This window comes from Simochromis diagramma, unplaced genomic scaffold, assembly GCF_900408965.1.
Source record: "Simochromis diagramma unplaced genomic scaffold, fSimDia1.1 OVJJ01000302.1, whole genome shotgun sequence".
NCBI classification, from domain to species: Eukaryota; Metazoa; Chordata; class Actinopteri; order Cichliformes; family Cichlidae; genus Simochromis; species Simochromis diagramma.
This window is the reverse complement of record NW_024386792.1, coordinates 5,396,674-5,421,404: the sequence shown is the minus strand read 5'-3', so window position 1 is coordinate 5,421,404 and position 24,731 is coordinate 5,396,674. Positions and strand designations below refer to the sequence as shown.

At 43.5% G+C, this 24,731-nt stretch overlaps 1 protein-coding gene across 8 annotated transcripts in view; it reads right to left on the bottom strand.

Moving 5' to 3' along the window:
- bnc2 (basonuclin 2) overlaps nt 1–24,731 on the bottom strand; it is a 171,041-nt gene that overhangs the window by 63,958 nt on the left and 82,352 nt on the right. For 2 of the 8 annotated variants that reach the window (XM_040023993.1, XM_040023986.1), the window contains exons 3-4: nt 24,653–24,712; nt 21,119–21,181 (exon numbers count right to left, since the gene is read on the bottom strand). The exons of 3 other annotated variants lie outside the window; for them this stretch is intronic. In XM_040023993.1, coding sequence (XP_039879927.1) covers nt 21,119–21,181; nt 24,653–24,712 — 123 coding nt within the window. Of the gene's footprint in view, nt 1–21,118; nt 21,182–22,097; nt 24,597–24,652; nt 24,713–24,731 lie in introns of those variants that run through there. 3 more of the 8 variants (XM_040023987.1, XM_040023990.1, XM_040023988.1) reach the window with 3 other exon arrangements.

Below are 24,731 nucleotides of genomic sequence, written 5' to 3'. Positions count from 1 at the left end.
CCTGGAGCAAACAAGGGAGAGAGCCCCTGCCCTAATTCACTTGAACACCATAATGTTCTCATCTGACTACTAATGTAGTCTATAAATCTGTGGTACTCTGCTCTACATCAGTGTAATGCTTGGTATTAATAGCCTGATTTGTACAACGAGTGCAGAGTAGCCTGCAGACCAAGTGTTGCTTTTTATCTCCACATGTACCAGATGAAAACTTTAGTTATTACTAAAAAAAAAGAGAGAGAGAGAGAGAAAGGGAAACATGGAATTCCATGAAAGCATAGTAGAAGTACTGGACACTATATAAAATATAACACAGTGACCCTTACAGATTTTGCCCTCCTACACTCTGTGTCTGGTTGTAAACCCTATCCCATAAGCCTCTGGGGTGGTATGGCTCCATGCCAATAGCTGTGCTGTTGTTGGCAGTGGATTTCCTTTGTGGGCTCAGTTCTTGTCTAGGCCATAACATAACATGATACACACATAGACCAACAAGCATGCACCAGTGTGCACACCATCCCCACACACGTGATTGGCATATGCCGCACGCTACGCAAGCACATCGATGCACGCAATCATAAAAAAAAACCCACAACAACATTATTCTCAGCGCTCATCTGGAGAAGACCTGAAGAATCAGGAAACAAGGAGGTGGGGGAGGAGAAAAAAAAGCACAATGTATCCTTGACGAGGTTCATCTGTTTCCATTTTGGTGCAGATACTCAGGTTTTTATTGCAGCAGTGTAGTATTTCATGGCAGATTTAGCCAGTGGTTTGGTTCTCCGCTCGCTGCAGCTCTAATGGTGGCACATCTCTTGTAAATTGTGGCACACCAATAATCAACAACAGTTTGTTGCCGGATTCCACCAGCTCTCGAGCTCTCACTCTCTGTGGTGACAAAGAGCATGGAGTTCGCTGCAATAGTGCACACACTGTGGAGAATGTGGAGTTAATGTACAGGTAGCGCCTGGGCTAGTTAATTGTCCTGTTTGTTGTTCTGACTACAGCAGGCCTGCTGCTGGAACATTTACTTTTCTTCTCACTTAGTGGTGAGCCTATAATGCTTTTCAGTCCTGTAGACCTCATGTCAACATGCTAGGAAGCGTCACAAGGTTTAAATGTGTGTTTTGAATGTAAATTTTGTTCAGTTATTGTTAAAGTCTGTGCATACAAGTCAGAAAGCAAGTAAATGAACATATCTGCTCATTTAACTCACTCGTCATCTACTTCTGGTTTTACAGTTATTGTATCAATAACTGCTATTCATTGTTGCCAGATGTTGCCACAAACTAAATGCTTTCTCCAAACTGAATTTGAAATCTCTTTTGCATGATATTGGAGCATACTACCAAGATTTTTCATACCTTAGTCTGTCCCGTGCAGTTGGAATTCATTTTAGTGCACAGAAACATTGGAAACCACCCTCACACTGGATTTTGTTTGGTTCATCACAAACAGAGCAGCGTAAAAATAAAACATCGGTCATTTTCCTAATACACTTTCTACAACCTGCCAGCCTCCACACATGCACACATCTATTTTCTGTGTGTGTGTGTGTGTGTGTGTGTGTGTGTGTGTGTGTGTGTAATGCAGATAGGCAATGACTCTCTGTCTCAAGACAGAAGTGTAGCGTTGAGTGTCTCTTAACTGGCTCGTTTAGTCCTGATGGCTTAAATGATTTCATCACTATTAATGACAGCGACCGTGGCTCCCTGCGTCGCGTTGCCAGATGCTCAGGGACCGCTGAGGTTCCCCCTCACTTCTTCTTACACCCAGCCGCCTCTCCTCATCCCTCCTTCTGTGCAGTCTAATGATTGTCCTCTACATGCCCCCTACCTCTCTATTCTTCCTATTTTTCTCAGCCACTGTGCCCTCCTATGGGTACTAAAACGCGTGTAGCGATACGGTTTTGGTACTCGCATTGCATCAGTGCAGGGTCAGTTTGCTGCAAGGCTGTACCGCTGTTAAACAAGTCATCGAACAAGCGTGTGATTGTCATGAATACTTTTACCAATGTAGGGAAATTCAGTCAAAATAAAATAGTCAAGAATACACCTACTGTCTCTGTTTCGCCAACAAATCAGCTATCAGCCCAGTTCCCAAGTTACTGCAGAGGTCAGAGGTCAGATAAAGAAGGTCAGTTTGCACCAGACCAGGCCGGCCTCAGAGACCTTAACTCCAAATGGAATCAAAAGCCTTTTGACAGATGTGAGCTATTGCCACACAGAGCCCCTGCCTTCATTAGCTTTCTCGTGTAATTGTCGGGCTAATTTTGAGACAGATGTAGGGCTTTGACTTGACTCATTTCTGTGATTTTCATTCATTTGGATAATGAAAGAATTAAGTACCATTTTGGTCTCTCTTTTTTACTCTTTTCTTTGTCTCTCCCGTCTCGTCGAGCTCTTTGTTCCAGCTGTGTAATGACATTTTAGCTCAAACTGTGTGAGTGTGTGTGTGTGTGTGTGTGTGCGTGCGCACAGGAAACTACTGCTGTTCAGTAAATGCAGAAGGGCCTTTGTCTTTCCTGGTATTGTAACCGATAAGCTTGGTAAGGGTTACAGACACACAACTCGCACGGGCCTAAATAAATGAGCCCTCCTAAGAAGAAAAAAGCTCTGCGCCACAATCCGAGAGTGAGTCCTGTACAGTTTGTGAACTGGAGCATGTTACAGTAAATTAGAAATCACTCCTTCAACATGTGTTTTCACTCTGTAAAGTGGAGGTACAGTTTCCAGTCATATTTGGTCTTTGGATTTAATTCAGTAACTGATTGCTAATTTTAAGATCTGCCAAATGTCATGGGCTGCTTTTTGTTTCACACAGACTTCACTCCGTAGGTAAAAATCTAATTTCCTCTCAAATAAAGAAAAACAGCAATAACATTAATAAAAATTTTAAGAATAGCCATTGTTACACACTGTCAGTTTGTGTGTTCAAATGGGAAAAAATGCACACTTAACATGCAATGGATCTTGCACAGCGGACAGAGCGTCCTCGTCTGAATGCTGTCCTGTGTGTTTGCGTGTGTGCACGCGTGCAGTTATAATTTCCCAGAGCCTAAATCTTCATTGATTCTGTTGCTTCTGTCTTCCCAAGAAACAGGGAGAGGATTATGCCTTTAAAACGAGCTTTCTCGTTGCAGATATTAGGTCATTAATTTCACAGGCTTACATATGAAAATATTGACTCTTCCCAGACACCCCCACTATATCGTCTGTTATCGCCGAGGCCTTGCATTAATGCATGTTTTTCAAGTATTCAACATTGATACGCCATTGATTTATTGCTTTGAGGGTTTCAGAAATAAGCAAATGCATTGAATTAGAATTTAATTGCTAAACCTCCTAATTGATTACTGCGCATGGAAACTTCTGAGCACTTTGTGGGACTTTTAGCAGAATTTTACATTGTAGGATGCAAACTTCTACGACAAGATGAGAAATCTTGCTTTCCAAAAGCTTTAGTGTATTTCTGTAGTGTTTTCAAGGTGGCTCCCAGCTGTTCTGCTTAACTGTACTTGCCATATGAGTTCCATGGAAATCTGATGATCTGTCCCAATGAAATGCAAAAGGAACTGGATGACACAATTGTTCTTCTAAGACAAGTTGACTTGTCATTCCCATAAATGATTCAGTGCATAGACAGGGTAATCCCCCTACACAAGTACAATAAAATTATGCAGGTCCCACAGAGAATATTAAGATCCAAAAAGTGTCAGAAGAAGGGAATAGGGAACGGGTGGGAGATGGGTGCAGCTTCTTGTCCCCACATAGCGGACGAGGGATGGGCAGGCTTCAGGGAAACAATAGAGAGGGAAAGAAGGCGAGAGAGAGAGAGAGAGAGAGTGCAAAGGTTGTCACAGAGTAGTCACAGCACAGGACGAGGGGAAGGGGAGACGGGAGTATATGTTCCAGCCTTTCACATCTGTTATTCGTTTGTACCGAGCTGGGAAGAAAATAGCAGGAAGCGTTCTGGTTGTGGCGGAAGATGAAAAGACAAGAAGATTGAATAAAAAAACATGTGTCGCACATGCACTGTGGCTGATTGGATGTGTCCCATGAATTATCCCCGCGAGATGCTGCCAGCTTGAAAAAAAAAAATGCAGCATCTGTTTACGTAAGCACAAACGAGCAAGAAAAAGAAGATTTTCTCCATTCATAAAACAATTTTCCATGCATATCCTCCCTCTGTCTACATGGCACTGGGTCCAAGTCAGATCTGTGCCTGTGGCCATGACACATTGGTGTCTAACCAGCCCTCCAAGTTTTGTTTTCCCCAATGTTACACTTACCGCCGCTACAGCTCCAGTTACACTGCCTACATCAGCTCACATCTGGGCTCCTGTGCTTTAACATGCTGTACTCAGAACACCAAAGCTTGTATCATTTGTCAGACTAAGTGGCAGTGTTTTGCTTTGTTCATTAAAGACACACCAGGTGTGTACAACAGATGCAAAAATAGAAACAGATGCAACAGCCATCGAAAACACGACATGACAATGGCAAGTGGCAGCCATTAAAAGCTCGTCACTCGCCCACTCGGTGGGACCTCCCATCGCTAACGAGCTGCAATGTGGCGGGACGCAGACAGGTAGGAGTAATGCTGCTACAATTATGCAAAGCACGCGTGCGTGCATTTGAATGCGCACGCGTGTGTTTTGGTGTGCACGCACGCATACGGGCACGCATGTGCGTGTGCGACATGCCACTTAGGGCCCATCCCACAGCTCATTAACAGTAATAAGTGACTGCCGCCACTTCTTTTTTGTCAGTGGGGATGCAAGCCAATCAATAGGGTCATTTCACATCATAACGGCTTACCAGAGCACATTATGGCACTTGTTCATGTCTGGGAATGGCTGCCATTAGTGGCATAGCCAGATTAGATAAGGGCTAGGTGGGTGAGGGGTTGGAGGGAGGGGTGGTGGTGGTGGGGGCAGATGGAGAGAGAATTAAAGAGGAGGGAAGAGTGAGGTGGATCAATATATGGATAGTTATGGAGATAACATCACAATAGGGAGTCTGGGAAAGATAGCATTTTACAGAGTGCAGATTTTTTTTTTCTTCCTTGTGGGAGTGAGATAAAAGTGTGTGTGCGTGTGATGAAGTGGAAGTGTGTGTTTGCTCAGAGCTCAATGTGTTTGACCACTTGTCTATGAATGAGTCCAATGAGTGTGCGTGTGTACAAATTTGAGCAAGTGTTATGTGAGAGTCTGATTTAGAGTGATCTACTCACAAGTCCTCACCGTGTGCGTGTGCGTGTGTGTGTGTGTGTGTGTGTGTGTGTGTCTGGCAGCTTGGAGGTGTGTTTGTGCATGCTTTACCTTGGCGTATGTGTGTGCAATCCTGTTTAATTACAGATCAGGCTTTGAGGCAGAGGCAAACAGTGCTATAATTACAGGAAACACCTCCTTTAATATTTTATCGAAATCTGCCTTGTGTGTGTGTGTGTGTGTGTGTGTGTGTGAGAGAGAGAGAGAGAGAGATTGAGAGAGACACTGAGAGAAATGTTAGTTGCACATATTTATTCAGCGCGTGAGCAAAAGAGAAGAATAAAATTGGGGAAGAACCACGCACATAGACACTTTGTTCGGAATGAGTTCTGGTTCGTGCCTCATGATCTTGCGCCTCTCCTTTCATCCCTCCTTTTACTCTTCACAGTCTCTCATTTCACATTTGTGTTTCCAAGTGGTTACGCTAAATGCCCCCTTTTTCCCCACTTTTGAACTGCCTGCCTCTCAAATATTTATACTCCTTTTTACAGGGCCAAGAGACAGAGGGGTGAAAAAAAGAGGGAAGAGACTTAGATCTATCTATTAAAGATGAGCAACATCTCAAATGCATAAAGAGGGATGATGAACACACTTGCTCAGGGATGGCAAGGTGTAAGCTGAGACTTAATGCTTAATGACATTCAGTTTACGTTTGATTTTTCTCACAGTGACGAGGAAACGGGGAAAACAAAGCAAGTTAAAAGTGACACTAATAATTTTTTTTTTCTGAAGCTATTTTGCTTCATAACCAAAATAACAGGTTTCAGACTAACAATAAAAAAATGATCATTGTATTCATTTGTTGATGATTTATATTTATATTTCCTAATTTGTTTAATTTTTTTAAGAGGCCAGGCAGAGGCTAAGCTGAACACATGTTCTTTCTTTCTTAGCCTGCAGTAACACAAATGTACACACACACAGACACCCACAATGGCAATATGCTAACTCTCAAACACTAAGCTAGTGCCCCCAACTGGGTCTGACACACTGGAGGACTGGGAGCAGGCTTTGCTGGTAGCATGCTTTACTGTTCTTTGATATGCACCAGTCATTAAAAAAAGATGGCGAGCAATCATCACAGGCATCGGAATTAATCTAATTAGCCGAGCGCGCTAGGCCTCTCTGGTATGGAGTTGGGCGGGTGGATGGTGGTGGTGGAGGGGAGGGGGGCATTCTGCAAACAGAGCCACCCAGCCGCAAATACAGAGTAAGCAGAGAGGGCTAGGACGCTACAGGGGCCGTGGCGGTGGGGGCATAATCCGCCTTGACTTATTAATACGCGCAAACAAGATTTAGCTCCTCAAAGCAAACAAATGAAGCATGTGCTAAAAGGAGGGGGGAGGGGGGCAGCAACAGAGAGCCACATGGAAAGAGAGAGAAAGAAATCAAGGAGAGCAAGAGGAGATAAATTATTTAAGCTTGTGCGGACTGTATGGAAGCTGCCGCTGCTGCTGCTGGTGCTTACATTTTTTTTTTTTTAAACTGGACTTGGGGCTAGAAAAATGTTTGCTCTTCAGTTCAGGGCTCTACCTTCACAAACACTGAGTGTTTCCAGTGAAGTCACATCTTACTGTAAAAGTGAAGCCACCTTTTTTATTTTTTTTTTGAAGCTACAGCAAGTCACAGCATGGGTCACGGGTAATGCGCTGACTTGTAATTTTCTCACAAACACCACCGACATACAAACACATATTGCTCGCTCACTTAAATAGATCACTATAAAGGTCACTGTGGGCAGACACGAGTCCTTTATTGACTCCATAGTCGATGGAGTGCTTAGGCCACAACCTTTCTTGACCCCTGTCATGGGTAATGACTGCTGCAAGGAGGTATGGGTAATATGCACTAAAGAGTGGGAAGCAGCCTTTTTTTCATACCTATAGGCTAATAACTGCCAAAGCATGGGTTCAGCTAAGCTAGGGTAGGTCGAAACACTGTGATTAAACATAAACATAACAATTTGTGAAACTCTTGGGATCTCCTGCCCTACTCTGTTTACTTTAGAAAGTTTTTTATTCATTTAATTTTTTGGGGGGTTTTTTGAGAACGTTCACACCAAAAATAGCACAATATGTAAAAAGGTGAGCTGTGTTCGTGCGGTTGTGTTAAAGGGACAGTTTACACAAAAAACAAGTTTGGGTATTTTTCTTCTGCCCTGGAGCGCTTTTTGGTTTGAATTGACCAGCTCTGGACAACATCAGCTGCAGAGATGGCTGCCTTTCTCTCGATTATAAAGGAAATAAATGACCCTTTTGGCCCAGAGCACCAAAAAGAAAAAAAGACATCTGAAAAAGTCAGAAGCAGTGTGTCTTCCCAGAAATCATGACCCACTTATTGAAAAATACACACAGGAGGAGGAGTTTCATCTAGGTACCATTTTTTTTCTTTCTGCTGAAGCTCGTAAGATGGATGGACTTAAAAGGGGAAAACTTTAAAAGTCATAAGACAAAAATACCATCAGCATTGACATAGAAAAGCTTGCATATATTGAACAGCACACTGGCTGAAGTTACACTGGAATAAAAGTTATAAGAGTCTGAGATAAAGCAGTGCCAATCCAGTGGTCTCCTAGAAATTGATAAAACTTTTTGACATATTTTCTGTCCAAATACGGCCTTACTAGAAAACTATTTTGGGCTCTGAGATGCTGATCTCCATAAATACAAACAGGTTTTTTTTTATTAATGATAATTAATTCCCTGTATGAATTCCTCTTACTTCTGTGCTGTTGTTTGCAAGTGAAATCAGGTGAAAATTAGCCACTGCCGTTCGTCCTCGGGACAGCCAGAGGTGGCAAAGGTACTTTCAGGCTCAGGTTTGACACAGTGGCAAAGTCTTCTCTCTATGGGTTTTCTGGCCATTCTTTCATCCCATCTTCTCTAATGCTAACAGACGGTCATTACCATCTCTTTCATAGTAGAGGTCCCAGCTGTGTTCAGGGGTCTAATACCCGTCAGCCTCTGTCCCAGTCTCCCCCTCCTTCCCTCCTCCATCAATCCCTAACATAGCACAGCCTCAGCACAGTCTGGAGGTGCATCTGAATAAAACCCACAGGAGAGAGAGACAGAGAGAGAGAGAGAGAGAGCTAATACCAAATCTCAAATGACCCAACCAAACAAAAGTCTATCAGAAGCCAGCTCAGCAAACACAACTGCCATACTGATGAGCGGAGAGTAGCACAAACAGGGAAGGTGGCAAGGACAGAAGGCTGGAAGCTTCGTTTATGCAGCTCTCCAGAGGAAACGTGTGACTCATTAGCAGCAGTGGATTGAAGGCAGCGCTCATCTTATCCAAATATCTCAATCCATTTTTTTAATCCTTGTCTTTAAGCGTTGATCAGAGCTGTAAATGGTTATTATTTGATAATGTATGTAGTTTCCTTAAAAAAATATCACATTTTCAGGGCTTGTACCTGCTAACAAAGTGTGAATAGCAAAGATTTCATTTCCTCCTACCTGTAAAAATGTCACATATGCATTAAAACTACAGATTGTACACAAGATACAGGAGATGTGTTTGGGAGTTTTTAAAATAGCTTGTAGTCATGTGTGGTGCATTTTTCTAAATGGAAACTTTTTTTGTTGTTGTTGCCATTATTTGTTTACACACACACAGAGTCACACAAATGGAAAGAGAATTAACAGAACTGTCGGTGAACTGTAACGGTAGGTGCCACGCAGAAAGACACAAGCCAGAGAAAAACCGAGAGACAATTTCGCCAGTGCCTCACTCGCACGAAGGACATAATAGCGCTGAAAGCAAAACGACTCAATGAAACAGGAAAAGTGTATTTCTTGGAATCCACTTACACTCAAATTACAGTGACATTCTTGGCAGAGCTTTCTGCACAGGGGTAACAAAATGTACTGCAGCAAAAAGAACATTAGGGACACTTATCAGAGCTACGACACACACACAAAAAAACTATTAACATGCAAAAAGGACAAAATCAAATAAACCAAAGAAAAGACAAAATAAGGGGCCTATTTTCTTGGCAACATTGCGCTCCAGCTTCTTGTGCTTTTCTTCTTTCTTTTTTTCCCCTCTCCCCCTCCTGCCCTTCGTCACTAGGTTAAGTTACAGACATGAGGTGAAGGAATGAGGGAGGCAATGTGGTAACACACTGTACCATGAGGAGCGAGATGCTGGCTCTCCCAGACATGGTGTGCACCAAGCGAAAACCCTTCTGTGGCCCCACATAGGCAAACACACGCAAAGAAACACACACGATACTTGGGTAGTATATGTAATGCACATATACAGAACAATCCACGAGCATACAAGCAAATGATATGATTGCATTCTCCTGAGGATAGATACATGCACGCGTGCGCTTTCTGGTTAACTTCCTTCCTTCCTCCCTCCCTCCCTCCCTTGTCGGCTCCACATGTGTCCTGTCATATCTCCTTCAGACCATAATTGTCCCAACTTATGGTGTTTCTTCCTTCAAGCCACAGTTTAGGGGAAGTGAAATCCTTCTAAGTGACTGTCACAATGCATCAGCCTCACTCCCCCCACCCCCATCTCTCTTCTTCAGTCCCCTGGCTGCCTTCTTGCATCCCCGCTCACTATCCTTCACTTTAAGTGTTTTTTTCTTACTGAGATGCTACACTGGCATTTTCACTTTGTCGCTCTCTGTCACTCTGTCTGCTTTTTTCTTTTCTTTTTGTGCAGTCACCCTCCCGTCTTACCCCTGTGTCTTTCCCTGAAATCCCCCCCCGTTTGACTTGAATGGAGAGCTTTAGTCACAACATCACGCTGCCATTACGCCCTCCCTGTGACTCACCTCTTTGCATAATCCTTGTTCCCCTGGATTACGTGAGCCGAGGTACTTCCCATTTCCTTTGAAGGGACAAGTGACTCCTTGACATGCTATTGCACACAAAAACATGTGGCACAGAGACGAGCTAAGGGCGACAAAGGTCGTGACCCAGTGCAGCGAGGCATGTATCACTTCTGCTCTGCCTCTAACTGTGTTGCTCACTCCTCTGTCACCCAGCAGAGAAGACACACAAACACACTGGATTCACATAATCAACGGCTGGCCTTTCCTATCAACCAGACATACTTCTCATTCCATGTTGTTTTTGTTTTTTTGCAGACCACTGTATTAGTATCGTTCTTATTTGTGTTATGATATATCGATAAATCTGGCATTTGTTGCTTCAGTTCACCAATTAACAGTTTGGTCTGTAAAATCAGAAAAACAAAAAACAGTTTAAAACCCAGAGACGTTCAGTTTGATGTCATATAAGACTGCCAAAACACAACATATGAAAGGAGGAGCCAACAAGTTGTCAGTGTAGCCATTTAAACTTCCAAAACCAACAATTGGCTAAATTACTCAAACTTTTTATAAGGATTAAAGGATTAGATTAACATGTCAACATGCAAACTAGCTAGTGAGGTTTGTGCTTGCTTTTTGTGCCACAGTGAGGTGCATGTGTGTTTGCACCAGTGTGTACTGTATGTGTGCTTAGGTGCTTTCTACTCTTAGGTGTTTTTCTGGCACATTATTGAGTATTTTATTGATACTATGGGCAGACCAGTCGCCCATCAACCTTTCATCGGCCAGTCATGCGCAGTGAGGGAACGGACTTGTGGTGGGGGATCTGGCATAGATGGATACTTGGCAGGGGAGGAGGGGTAGATGGGTGGTCACTCACTCATCACTTGGATACAGTCCGACTCTTAGTGTGCGTGTGTGTTTGTGTGTGAAATCACAAGAAGGTCAGTCACTGGTCACCAGATGTTAACTGTTGGGCTGAATTACAGAAAACTAGAAAGTGGGGGGACAGTCTCCGGTTACTCCGCTCACTCACTTTCTCTCTCATGCACTTGCACTCAATACAACAAACCATGAGAGTGATGGGTGATAATGGAGCAGACACTAACAAATCTGCACCTCTTGGCTAGGGACTCGGCCTCAGAAAGCAGACAGCCTGTCCCACTCGTAAGCCCAAGTATAACACAGCACTCCACATTCAGCAGACAGAGAGACCAGTGACCCTTACTGTACACCGCTCGGTTTCCAGAAGCACTCATTTGTTGTCGAATGACATTCACACCGGTGGAATTTGCTGCGGTTACCCTGTGGATGTATAAGCCATTGCCTCGCTCCACAGGAGCGGGGTGAGTTTTAAATACAGCGAGCTGCTCAGAACCTTGTCACTGTGTGTGGCCTTACAATGTGCAGGCTACTGCTGCTCTGGATATTAACTCTTCTGTATGTCTGGCTATTAAATACCAATCCCCAACCACACACATACCACTTCCCCTTTAAGTCTCAAACTCAGGGACACAACAGTTTTGGCTGGCGAGCATAGTGTGGGCCACGAGAAGGAGAGAAAAACCAACTGTTCTCTTTAGGTGAGACCTTCCAGCTGGAGAGAGGACTCGAGGAAAAAGCCAGGACAACCGAGGGAGCAAAGTTTGGAGCACTTGTGTCTGAGCAGTAAAAGAGTGTGTGAATGTCTTTCACACGGGGAGAGGAGTCAAGAATGTGGAAACAGAGCAGAAAAGGAGGGAAAATCAGCGTTTGAGTAAGGCGAGAGAAGTAACAAGGATGGTGTAAAAGAGGGGGGAAAAAAGGGTAAAATTGTCAAATCAAAAAAAGGAAAGAAAATAGAAGAAAGACCAGCAACTGGACTGATCCTGCTAATTCAGCACTTTAACAAATCAATGCCACTTGAGGAGAACAATCCGCACCCTGAGCTCAGCTAGACGCATCAGTGAAACTGTAGGCGTGTTTGTGTGTGTGTGTGTGCGCCTGGAGGGTTGATGATGTTGGTGTGAGGTCGTCCACAATAGTCCACATTAAGGTCCAGTAATGTGTTAATTTATAACTCTATCACCCCAGACGCCTGCATTATCCATCTGTGTCACACGCTAGGCCTACTGTATCTATCATCCGGAGGGGGAAATGACCAGTCCAGAGAGATTAAGTCACCGGTCGCACAATTTCTTCTTTTTTTCCCCCCCTTCTTTCTTTTCCCTTTAGCCTTATCTATTGCATTCCTCTGCACCCCCTTCATCTGGTACTTAGTTCCCCAGGTCAGGGTGATCTATTAGGGCTTGACAGACTTCTCAACCCCCGTCTCATTGGAGCTCCAGAAGCCCCGCCGATGTCCATGTCTACCCAAAGACAGAGCACTTACACTTGGCTTTAACACCCTACCCCTCCCCTGGCCCCGGAGGCTTGTACGGTGGCTGTTTGAATATCAGTGATCAGAGCCCGAATTACATTTCACCATAACCTCTGTGAACTCAGAACTTGTTATCACTTACGGGAGATTGAAAAAACAGATTGTAATAATAAATTTGCGTGTGGCTGCGCGTGAGCAGAGAGCATAAAAATTGGCCCCATTTGAAAAGACCCTTGACGCATATAAGTCATTGACACATAACCCAGTCCGTCATAACACTACTGGAGCTGTAATTTTACAGGTTTCCACCACCGGGTCTGGGCAATAATGTTGATATTTCCATAAAATATTATGTAGTGGGAAAGTATACTTTTTCCCCTATGATGGAATGCATTACATTTGTCACAACATGCAAACAACATACTGTATTTCTTCAGTAAACATAGCAAAGTGTGTATGTATAGGTGTGTGTGTATGTTTGTCAGTTTGCATTTGTGCCGGTGGTTCACATTCTCTACGTCAGTAGCAGCAGGCACTAATAACACACAGGGGTAAATGATCAATACTCGCCCTCTCTATTCAATTTCACAAGATCACTGCTATCACCGGACACACACAAACTCCGGCGCACATGTAAATGCACCGAGACGAATGTAAAACAAAGAGCCTTTCACTAACAAATGTAGCCAGAGGGCTGGCTAAAACAGGAGAATTGGCTTTGTTGTGAATGCAAGCAGAGCATTAATAGTTATTTTCTTAGAAATGCTCCCCTCTGTCTTGGGAGGACGGTAGTGAACATGAGAGGCAAAAAGAGGCTTTTGGTGAAGGGGGAGTGATAGGAAAGACAAGCTGGCAATTACACCTTTAAAGAGTGCAACAGTCATCACTAGAGAAGAAAGGGAATCTGGCCATTAAGACTAAGTGGATGTCTATTAGATCATGGAGGTATGGAGGTGGGCATTTACCATCAGTCCAACTCAGAGACAACCTTGTCTACCCCTGGATCACGCCAAAGGCAGCGAGTCTAGAGCAAAGCCAACACGTTGGCATCATTTAAAGTTTTTCATAAAGTTAAAATGCATTCCGTTTTCTTAAATAATCAGCTGGCTAAACTTTCGGAAATTCGCCCGCTCTCTTTTTAAAACTATTTATTCCAAGAATGTTTTCCAGAGACATCACCTCTGCGCATTGAAGGCAATTAAAAAACTATCAAAGTCACCACCCAGTCCTATGAGATCAAACCAACCCTCTGCCCTCTTTCTACTTCTCTCTCTGTCCCCTTCACCCCCCCCCCCCCTCGTTCCCTAGTGTAAACCCCCCCATTCTTATCACTGCGGTACAGTTAATCCTCCTCCTCTCCTCCTCCTTCCATCGCAGAGTCCCTCAGGGGGTACGCGGGAGGCTAAAAGGCGGGAGCACATTTGCCACTTGCCTGCGACACATAATACGGAGCAGGCAATCAACTTTGGCTTGACATGTATTTGCTCATCTCTGGGACACACACACACACAACACCTAGTCCCACCCTCCACCCCCCCACAACAAGGACTGCTGGGAAATTGAGGGGTGAGGGTGGGGGGATGGTTTGAGGGAGGGTTGGGGGGGTAAGCCTAAATTAACACTTGACATTCAATACGGTCAGGTCCTTAATTGGCCAGGGCCTTCCTGAGAAGGCAATTTTCTATTCCCTAAACTGCCCCCGCACTGCGCCATGTGCCAGTGTCATCTGTGTATGTATGTCTGCGAGTGTGTGTGTGTGTGTGAGAGAGAGAGGAACAGGGAAATTGTATCTGTGTGTAAGTATGTGCCAGAGAGGAAAACTAAGTGTATGCATATATCTGCGTGTGGCTGTGTGTTTGAGCCCGGGCCCCTGTCCTGAGAGAGGCCCTCTCCGGTCCCTTCCCTCTCTCTAATGAGGCTGGATGAATTAGCGCTACGTGACATGATTTGAACAGCGGTGGCTGCCCCCCAACACCCCCCTCCTCCCTTCCTCGCCCTCCCTCCTCTCCTCATCTTTGTCCTTCTCTCCTTCTCATCCCCTTGCTCTTTTTTTTCCTTAAAGCAGTGACAGGCATCTGGTGGCCAAAAGAATGCCAGGAGCAACCCCGCGGCTCTCGCCTTTATGCATGCTGCCACCGCTTTATACCACTCACCCTCACCCACACACCACACGCACAGATGCGCGCACAAACACATACAGAGAAACCTATGTAATCTACACAGAATGAAACACTTTCGCCTTCCTCACCAGTCCTTTTCCACTCACTCGCACACACACAGTCTCCCTTGCACTTCCCTGCGGATTCAGTTACAGTTGATGTTATTACAGCTTTCAACCTGAGAGGTATTAGGCTTCCTTTAACAGATCTGACAGCATTTACAACACAGGCAAGTCGACGCCTCTAATCGCCTCTGTGACTTCAGCCTATTACCAATTGATCTCAAAGAGAGCCTCCTCCTCACCTTCTGACTGATGCACAAGCTGTCGGCTCCTTTTCTTCTCCTTTGTCATAAAGCACTATCTTCGCCGCCGCATCCTGTAAACTCCACTGCTCTTTAAATAGTGTCATTTCTAATGACATTTTGTATTATTTACGCTCATTGATCAGGCAGAAAGGATCACCTTTGCCCTTATGGGATTTTAGCAACGGACAAGATGGTGAATTTATGATGGAAAACAGCAGTAAATCTAGGTGATAAATCCTTTTCGGCCGCCCTTTACAAATCTAAACTGATCAACAAGCTGTGAGGTAATGGCCTGAATAAAAGAAACAAAAGCTGCAGATTTTTTTTTCCTTTGGATTTGGCGGAAACATATCAAATAGATTAAATGCCATAAAATATTAAATGCTAGTCAGAGTCACACACATCATGCAGCAGACAAAGCTCTAACAAAGCACTTATCGCTAAGAGTGTTTCCCGACAAAGGAAGAGGCAGCTCAGGCCATTTACAGAGAAAACATCAGCACCAAGAAAGCAAGCGTATATATATATATATGTGTGTGTGTGTGTGTGTGTGTGTGTGTGTGTGTGTGTGTGTGTGTGTGTGTGTGTGTGTGTGTGTGTGTGTGTGTGTGTGTGTGTGTGTGTGTGTGGGGCCGCTTGTGTGCCTGCCAGTGCACAAGTAAACAACGGAGATACATCTTCCACTTTTAACACACACAAAAACTGCGTTTTCCTTACAAGAATTCTCACTCCATCCGGCTGTTTGCTTTAGTCGCACAACAAATATCCAGAAAGTGTGACGCCAGAGGTCATTCATGGTGGCTCGCCACCACTGGGTTGACCAATTGATGTCAATCACGGTAGGCGAATTAGATCATTTGTGACTTAACTGACATTACAGACGCTGCTGCTCAATATGTGATCACGTTCAGTCATTTTCTGTTGTGAGTGTGTGTGGCGGGGTTGTTGGGGGAAGGGGGGGGGGGGGGTGTCACACTTAAATGAACAGGTATGCTCAGTGACAACACACAATGCTTCTTCTATCTAGCCCACACACACACACACACACACACATACACATACATACATACACGCACACACGCACGCACACAGCAGTATTTCACTGCACGGGGCACATACACACACACACACAACACGTACTCACAAAAACAAAAAGCCACCCAGAGTCTCAGCTTGCCAGAAAAAAACACAAGCTGTGGGATGCCAATGCAGCTGCATTTAACAGTGGCCATTAAACGTTATTAATCCAACAGCGCAAACATCTTTACAAAGTCAGCAGAGAGCACAAACAAACGCTTACACATGTTGCTTTAACACTTTGCTCACAAGGAAAAAGAAGGCGAGAGGGAAAAAAGTAGCTAACGGGTTTAGACTCGAGTTTAGAGGCTTTTTATTCAGTGGGTTAAAATGACAGCATTGTTAAGAAGCAATTTACACAATCTGCACAAAGAAAATCACTGTACTTTATATCTGTGTGTATGTGCGTGCATGTGTAATACGTGCGCACTATGTACATTGGCTACAAGCCTACCACAGCCTGTACCACTAGCCTCCCTTCTCCAGAACCTCCCTAAAAAATCCTCCCTGGGCTTCGAGCAATCAAACCTCCATGGTAAGTTGGAGACAGAACAGAACGGAGCGGGGAGATAGATGGAGAATAAAACATTGGAGCACAAGAGAGGAGAAAAAAAGGAAGAAAGAAATGAAATGAAACAGAAAATAGTGAACGGGGGGGGGGAAGCCTCCTCCACCTCCACCGTTCACAGACACGGTTCCATGTATTCATTAAAAGATGAAACATATTTATTCTTGCCTGAGTGCAGCTCTCTTCACCTCACATGTGAATTGTGGACATGAAATCTGTGTTACCTTTTGGAAAAACCATTTTCTTTGAACAACAACTTTGGTAATTTGCCAACACACAGCACTGTACAGTAGGCCTGCACGCACACACGCACACCCATACACACAGTATATGTCAGATTAGCAGAAGAAAGAGACAGAGTCAAGTGCGAGACCTGAACAAAATTACCATCATTATCCATAACCATAAATAAGCCTGATGATGATGGTTTTAACAATAATAATAGCAATTCACTCTGAGTGCTTTTTCAAATAACAGTGACAGCATTAGCTACATCGCCAACAGAAAAATGAAAGGCTCGGTGCCTTGAGAGCTCTTCTTCTTTGCCACTGCTGATGGGGCAAATTGGCAGGCAGAGCGAATAGACAGGGGTCCTTAAAGACGGATGTAAAAATAGTAGGCTTTCGATTTGCCCGCTGCGTTGGCGCAACTCCAAGGAAAACAAAATAACAGGAGTTGAGGAATAACAGGAAAAGGGAGAAGCCATGGTGAAAGTATGCCCAAGTTCCTGTCACTTAGCACAGGTCACACCTAATGTCACCTTCCTCTGGATACAGAACAATGTCTCTACCATATGGCCACGTCTTAAAATACCACAGGCAAAATAAATGGATTTCTGATGGTCCACCCCGCTGGTGGCTCGGGTCACCTGTGGCAGCGCCGTCCCCTTCCCGGCTTTCGACGCCACAGCAACCCCTGGTAATACCACTCGCACAAACACACACTTACAAGAACTACACTTCAAGCCTTTTATAGCTGCCTGGATCCTGGTGACAGCTGCTGCATTCCTGCCGTGTCAGTGTGTGTGTGTGCTGCTGCCCTGGCCCTGTATTCATGTCCCCCTCATTAGCCAGTGGTGGGGTGGTGACATCCTGAGCGACTAGCCCTTCAAACACACACATTTCCTCTTCACACCGGCGACTTCACCGCACTGCAGGAAACTGCCCAAAGACAAATAACTCACAGCCGTGTTTTGAAAGACACGTAGAAAATGAAAGAAGGAAAAACACAGTAAAAAGACGCGGACATCAGCAGATAAAAAAAAAAAAAAAACAGCATAAAGCGTCTCAATGCAATCTACATGACAACAGTTGTATTTAAAAATACATAACACTGTAAACCATTTCCCCAGTGCCGTAAGAAACTAATCACACACACACACACCCCCCACACACACACGTGCTGCTGAGTATAGCTCACATTTTGAATAACCACGCTGATTTATTCCAAATGAATAAAACCTACGTAAATCTTTCTGGCCTGAAATACCTCATGAATTTCCTCAGTGCTACGCGGTGTTGACATCTTCTACTCAGATTACCGGTATTTTATTGATTGACTTTGTCAAAAAAAGCGACTCGCAATAAATAAAGAACAACAAAAGGAAATGGAATACTGTATTTCTTTGATTTTACATGCCCACACAAGAGTAAGAGGTCCCCGGGAAAGACTCAGCTCCAGTAGATTTTACCACTCATCCCACTGATAAAGCCAGAGCATATGGCTGTGCATTTCTATCGCTCCTCACCCATAAAATGCACCCTATGCTTCCATATGAAACAGACCCCCCCAATCACCATGGTGGTGAGGCACCTGTCTCCTCAGGACAAACAGGAAACAGCTGACATGGAGCCTGTGAGTGATGCTCACATGATGCTTATTGATCGTTGTTTGCCCCAGGTCTTGCACACAGAGTCAGGGTCAGTGCTTACCCATAACGCTGGTCCTGCAGGGCATTATTGCACAGCTACAGAGGTTCCTGCCTGACCTGAGATACACGAGATCAGGGTGCCGTATTTTATTTTTGAAAGGACAGCATATAAATGAATTGAAAATTAAAATCTATCGTACGGATTTTAAGATGGTGAGTGAAAGAAAGGAGAATATATGTGCACGCGTGAAGAGTCAGTCAACTGCCCAAGAAATAGAGTGGAAAATGGTGGAATTAAATGCGTGGCTATTGATGTCACCCACTAGACAAGCAGTATGTAAAACAGAAATTTAAAAAGCTGGCATAGTTATCGTATGTATACATGTACCTTCAGACATACTGGGCGATGCACTTTCTGAGAGAAAAAGATTTTGAAACGCCAGTTGGAACTAGTTTAAAGTAAAAATGTTGTGGACGTCATATCTCCCTGGTTGGCACTTGGGTAAATATAGTGGGGACCACAGCATGAATGGGACCTTGTGCATCCTCCCACCTCATCAAACCAGATGGGCTCTTACTAGAGCACGCATACAGCAAATATACTAGTAGCCGTGCCCACCTTCCTGCTCGGTCTTACTCTCGTATTGCTCTCCTGCAGAAATAACGCCGCCTTTACAAAACGCATCATCATACACACAAAGACTGCGTTGGATGCCAGCTCGCTCAAAAATCACAGCGTCCATTCTCAGCTCTGCCTATGTTATCTGGATGTTCTTAACTGGTGCGCAGCAGTAATACATGAATTAGGCAGTATAAGAGGACAAGTTTAGATCGAGGGATAAGCGCTTTATCAGGGTCATCTATTCTGTTGAAGCTTTGAAGCTTTTCCGGTCAGGTTACCAGACCAAAACACTGATTAAAAAGGCATAACCAAGAAAACACTGTGCTTCTTCTGTCCTTGTGTCTTATGATGAGTCGTAATCCTGCACGGTATATGAAGTGAACACGCTCAAAATGTTCCCCAGTTACACAGATTTAGTCTCAGGAGCCTTTTGTGCAAAGACAGTAGCTGCATAAAAACCATCTGATTTCGTCTTTGAGCATTCGATCTGCTGCTGGTGAAGAGTTTCTAGTGAGAAAGACAGTGGTGAAGAAGACACAGAGCAGAAAGTGTGAAGGTAGGGGAAGAGGAAGAGGGCTGAAAAAGCGAGGGCAGAAGAAGAAGCTGTGAGAGACAAAGACGTAAAAGTAGAAGAAGAAAAAGAAAAAGTAGTAATGGGGGAAGTGGTGCGTGTCTTTTCTGCAAATCTCCTCTTTCACCTCTGCTCTCCTCCAGCTCTCCAGCCAGGGCCAGCCAAGAGACACTTCACCTCGCACCCGCACACACATGGAGCCCGATCCAATACACAGAGACGCACACACACACACACACACACAGGGAGGATACACACACACTCTCACATCCTTAATAACACGCTTACACTCACACAACTGGCATATGAGTGCTTAGCCACCCACTCAGAAAAATAAATGGCAAACCCACAGACACCAACTCTTTAGCGCACACATAAACGTCACGCACACACACACACACACACACACACACTTGACACCAGATACATGTATGTATAGACATCCATATGCTCTGTGTGCAACGACCCATCAAAGACAGACATGGAAATAATAACAGCGAGTGTAACCACACACATGCGCACACGTTCACCGATTGTGGGTAATTCTACACATATGCATCAAATCACTGCCTCCAAGTCCAACACAACAGTAAGAAGCAATGCATATGCACCACATATGCAACATACAACACGACTTTACCCCACCGTGTAAAACAACGGTTGCCTCCAGCCTCCCTACACACACACACGCACACACAGTGCTATAAATCTATCATTGTGTTAATAGGCAGATTTGCGTCTACTCTGAACTGCGCTGAAGAGGATAATATCTACCTAATTTCTTCAGTCAGACAAAACAAAGCAGAGCATGTTTTTCCACAAATATGTCCATCATCATGCTCTGAGCGCTAACAGAATTCACTTCCAACCGTTTGGCATAAACAGACAGCGCTGGGCTAGCTGCACAACGCTTTAACGAAATATATGGAACAAGGGAAAATCAACCAACAGGACTGTGATGTTGATCCAAGCGAAATAAATAAATAAATAAACATGACAAAAAGAGGAAAAGGAAGAGAAATGGAAAGAAAAATTGTAATATTAGAGGAAATCAAGTCAGGCTTTCAAATCTTTGAGAGGATGTTTGGAGACAAGAAGCCAGCAGATTTGTAAGAATTAAAAAAGACATATAATTATATATATTAGTTATAAATTTAATTTACTGACATTAAATTAAAGTAATTTCCATATCCTAAAATTGTAAATGCAAGCTACAATGAAAGAATAAAATGCTGAAAATCTGAGTGAGTGTTTGTTTAAAATATTATTTTAAATCCTAAGAAAAAAATTGCCACAAAAAGCTATATAAGATATAAAATTTCTGTTATTATTTATATTGTTTTAACGCTGATTATTATTGGTATTTGAATTAATTTTTGGCGTTTTTGTGTTATCTAGTTTTAAATGATATGTCTGTGTTATCCACCCCTGCTGTGTCCATAGGTGGATAAAAAGAGTCTCGGTGTGAGATGAAGCAGGCAGCACTGAGAGCAGACAGAAGTCAGGCAAGCTGTAATGCCACTGTACCTCTTCCAGATCTCGGCCCATAGTCGACCTGTCGCACTTCAAAGGAAGCCGCGTTACAGCACCCTTGCAAAAAGAAAAGGAAGAGGCTATTTTAGAGATGGTTTTAAACTGGAGATATACACTGATTTTTCCCCCCCACCCCTTTTGAGGTCTGCACCGAGCCTGGGTGGCTCCATCAGATCCTCAGGTGGAGATGAAGGCACATTTTTACAAGCTTCTCTAATCCTTGACTTGTTCCCACGTTCCTCCGACTTGAAGCGGAGAAGACAATAAAAAAGGGGGGAAAGGAGAGAGAGAAACGCGGCCTCCGGCTGCTGTATTGTGGAGGAAACATCCCTGATGAGCCAATTAGACTCGTAGTATCACTTAACTCTGGAGTTTTTAACTTGCAGAGGGTCGATATTCATAGCCACGCATGTACAGCAGCGGGTCAATTAAGGCTCCAAATATTATCACTCCGTAATGCCTGGAATTAATTACACTCGCGACTAATGTTTGTATTTTTTCCGCCATAAAAGCAATTAGGAGAGTTCCCTTCTCGCAGTGTTTTGTAAAATGTGCACTGATTTTTTTTTTAACACGAGGAAGCTGAGAAAATAGGTCGTATTTATTGAATCCATTTCATTGATTTCATTTAAATTGCATGCTGTTTATGCCCTTTCCTGTTGACACTTGCGTGGATTATAGAGGATGTAAATCTCCTGCTGTGTGGCTTAGAAAAAAAAAGAGTTTGCTCAAAGATTAAAAACCTACTAAGGCCTTTTATGAAAGGTGTAAATTTGTTCGACTGCACAAATGCCTCAATATCCAACGCTGTTAATTTCGTTGCTTTAGAAAAATCACGCAACGATTTAAAAATAAATAAATAAATAAATAAAGAAGAAGAAGAGAAAAGAAAAAGGAAAAAAAATACCATTGTATCAATATGCAATCTCACACTCCACATTTAATAAAACATAAGGAAAAATATTTAATTCACCTGTATTTTTCATTTGTTTCTTCAATCCAAACAGCATCGCCTGTGGCCAAATATTTTTAAAAGAAAATGCCTCGTGTCTTGAAAAACATCTAAGTGAATATGAAATAAATACATTCATTAATTGCCAATAAAAATCTATGAAAAACGATTAAAATTCGGCAGCAATACAGGCATTATTTATTAAATTCAAAGTGGTTTTTAAATATTTTCTTTAGGTTTAAGCAATTTTCTCCACGCCATATAAGACACGTGCTGCTTTTTTATGATGAAAAAAATGAAACTAGTGATTCGGAATTTGGATGCAACAGAAAAAAATAAATGTCTGTGCTTCACTTTCTTTGCACTCTTCAGTCACGGATGCTTGTCCACCAGCTAATCAAACACCTGCTGCAAACCGCAGGTTATTTAAGTAATTAACAGGATGGCTTTAAAATAGGAAAATCACTGCCTTCCTATCACAAGAGACATTTCCTACGTTTCGACAGTGCTTCTTTGTGTGTGTTTGATTTACAAGGAATTCCAAAAGGTATTGCCAAATGGGTTTTGTTGTTGTTGTTATGTTTTGTTTTTGTTATTTTGGAGATGTCCCTGCATCTCATCACAGCCGCTTCTCCAAAACGCACTGCGCACAAATCTTTTTTTTATGTCTCTATCGATCAGATGGAGATGTGATGTAACTAAACTTTTATAAAATCCTGCATCTATCTGTCACCTGGTTGATCTTTACGGGAGATGGGGGGTATTTTTTTTTTTTAACACAAGCCCATAACGCATTTCTCTCCAACACCCCAGGGTGCGCCAGGCTCGGCAAACACAAAGTCATTATCGGTTAGATTCCAATAAGGCGAGTCTGTCAAGGAACAGGCTTCCTTCGGAGAATTTATGTCATGCCTACTAAACATGAGAAGATGTCTTCTAAGTAGTGCGAGGAAGGATAAATAACAGCGAGTCCCACAGCTGATTATATTGAAACAACGGTGCGCATTTGTAAAAAGGATTGGGGACGCAAACGTGGGGTCCCAGCAGATGCTGAGCGCAAGGGCCCATCCACCTGCTCGTACCGGGAGAGGAGAAGAGAAGCGGTTCGCTGACCCCTGCAACCCATCCACTAATTCGTGTATCAATAGTTTGCATGATCGTTACTTTAGGAAGATTTTGAGGGGGTGGGGAAGATAAAACGTGATAAGCACGAAAGGTGTGAGGATGTAAAGGGAAACACTATTGATTTACGTATCTAATAAATTTGAGGGCTTTAAAGATCAACCTGACTAAAACAAAAAAAGGTGGAGGTTGTTTTTCTCCTAAAACTATTTCGTGGAAAGCTGCTTTAACAAAATGTGTCTTTACTAAAAGTTACACCGGGATTCTTGTTCTTTTTTAAAAAAAAAAAAATCCCAAAACATCGTTTTCATCTTCACGATTCGACCTCTGGGGGTTAAACAAAACAAAAACAAAACGGACTCCAAGTGGCGTCAAGGTGACAGAATATGTTTCTCATCACTTACAGCACGGAGCCGCGGCGAAGCTGTTGCGCAAGAGCCGCTATGGCCCGAGTGCGTAACAGCGTGTGCATGGTACGGAGAGTCTGCAGGTCCCGCTATGATTAACTGCAACCTAACAACCATCCTCTATCTTTACTGTCTTCCCCTCACGCGGACGTGTGCGCGAACGGACGCACACAAGCACACACACACACACACACGCGCCCGCGTACTAGCACACGCGCGCACATACACTTGCTCGGAGCTGGACATTCCTATCCCCCCTCTCCGTACCTGATATTTATCCAACGAAACCACTTCATCCCTGTCATGTTTCTAACTTTAGAGACGACATTAAAAACCTAAAAAATAAAAAAAAGGCTACAGAACGAAGAGGAACACCAGCAACAGCAGCAGAGGAATGTCGGGAGGAAATCTTCGACTGTCCTCAGCCGCTGCGGGCTCTCTGTTATCATCACTACTTTTCCTGGCCAGCCAGGATTCATTCACGGCTCCTTTGCTGTTCCGTAGCCGCGCGAGGGGCTTCCTGCTTCGGCCACACGAAGTCAATTAGCTGGTCCCAGAGGGGTGCCCCTTCCCGAGTCTTTATCGGCGCTGGGGTTACCAAAACACGCCTATAGCTTGCTTTTTAAAACTCCTCTCCGCTCTCACACCAATTACTGAGACAGAAGCATGTGTGTAACAAGAGGCGAGGAATCATGTCGCAAGCTGTGCAAATTTTATATTAACATGTTTTTGCAAATACATAAAATGTGCTATTTTTTGCCCTTTTTTAAAAAAGAAAAGAAAAGGACAAATGCATTGAATAAATTTTGAAAAAGTGACAGATGACAGAGAGAGAGAGAAAATGCATGAATTGAAATACTTTACAGCAGGTTTGTGTAAAAGAGCAACACAAAAAGCATGAAATCAATGTTCCAAAAAGAAAAGGGAAAGTTACAAAAAATCTGCTGCAAAATTGACTCTTAACTTAAAATATCACAAACAAGACACCACGAAACCACTGGTTCCCCCCACCACCACCTCCACCCACCCACCCCAACATGAACTTACACATACACCTACACATGCAGACGTACACCAACACTTTCTTGGATCAGGAACCAGTAAATACTGTGAGAGTAAACACAAA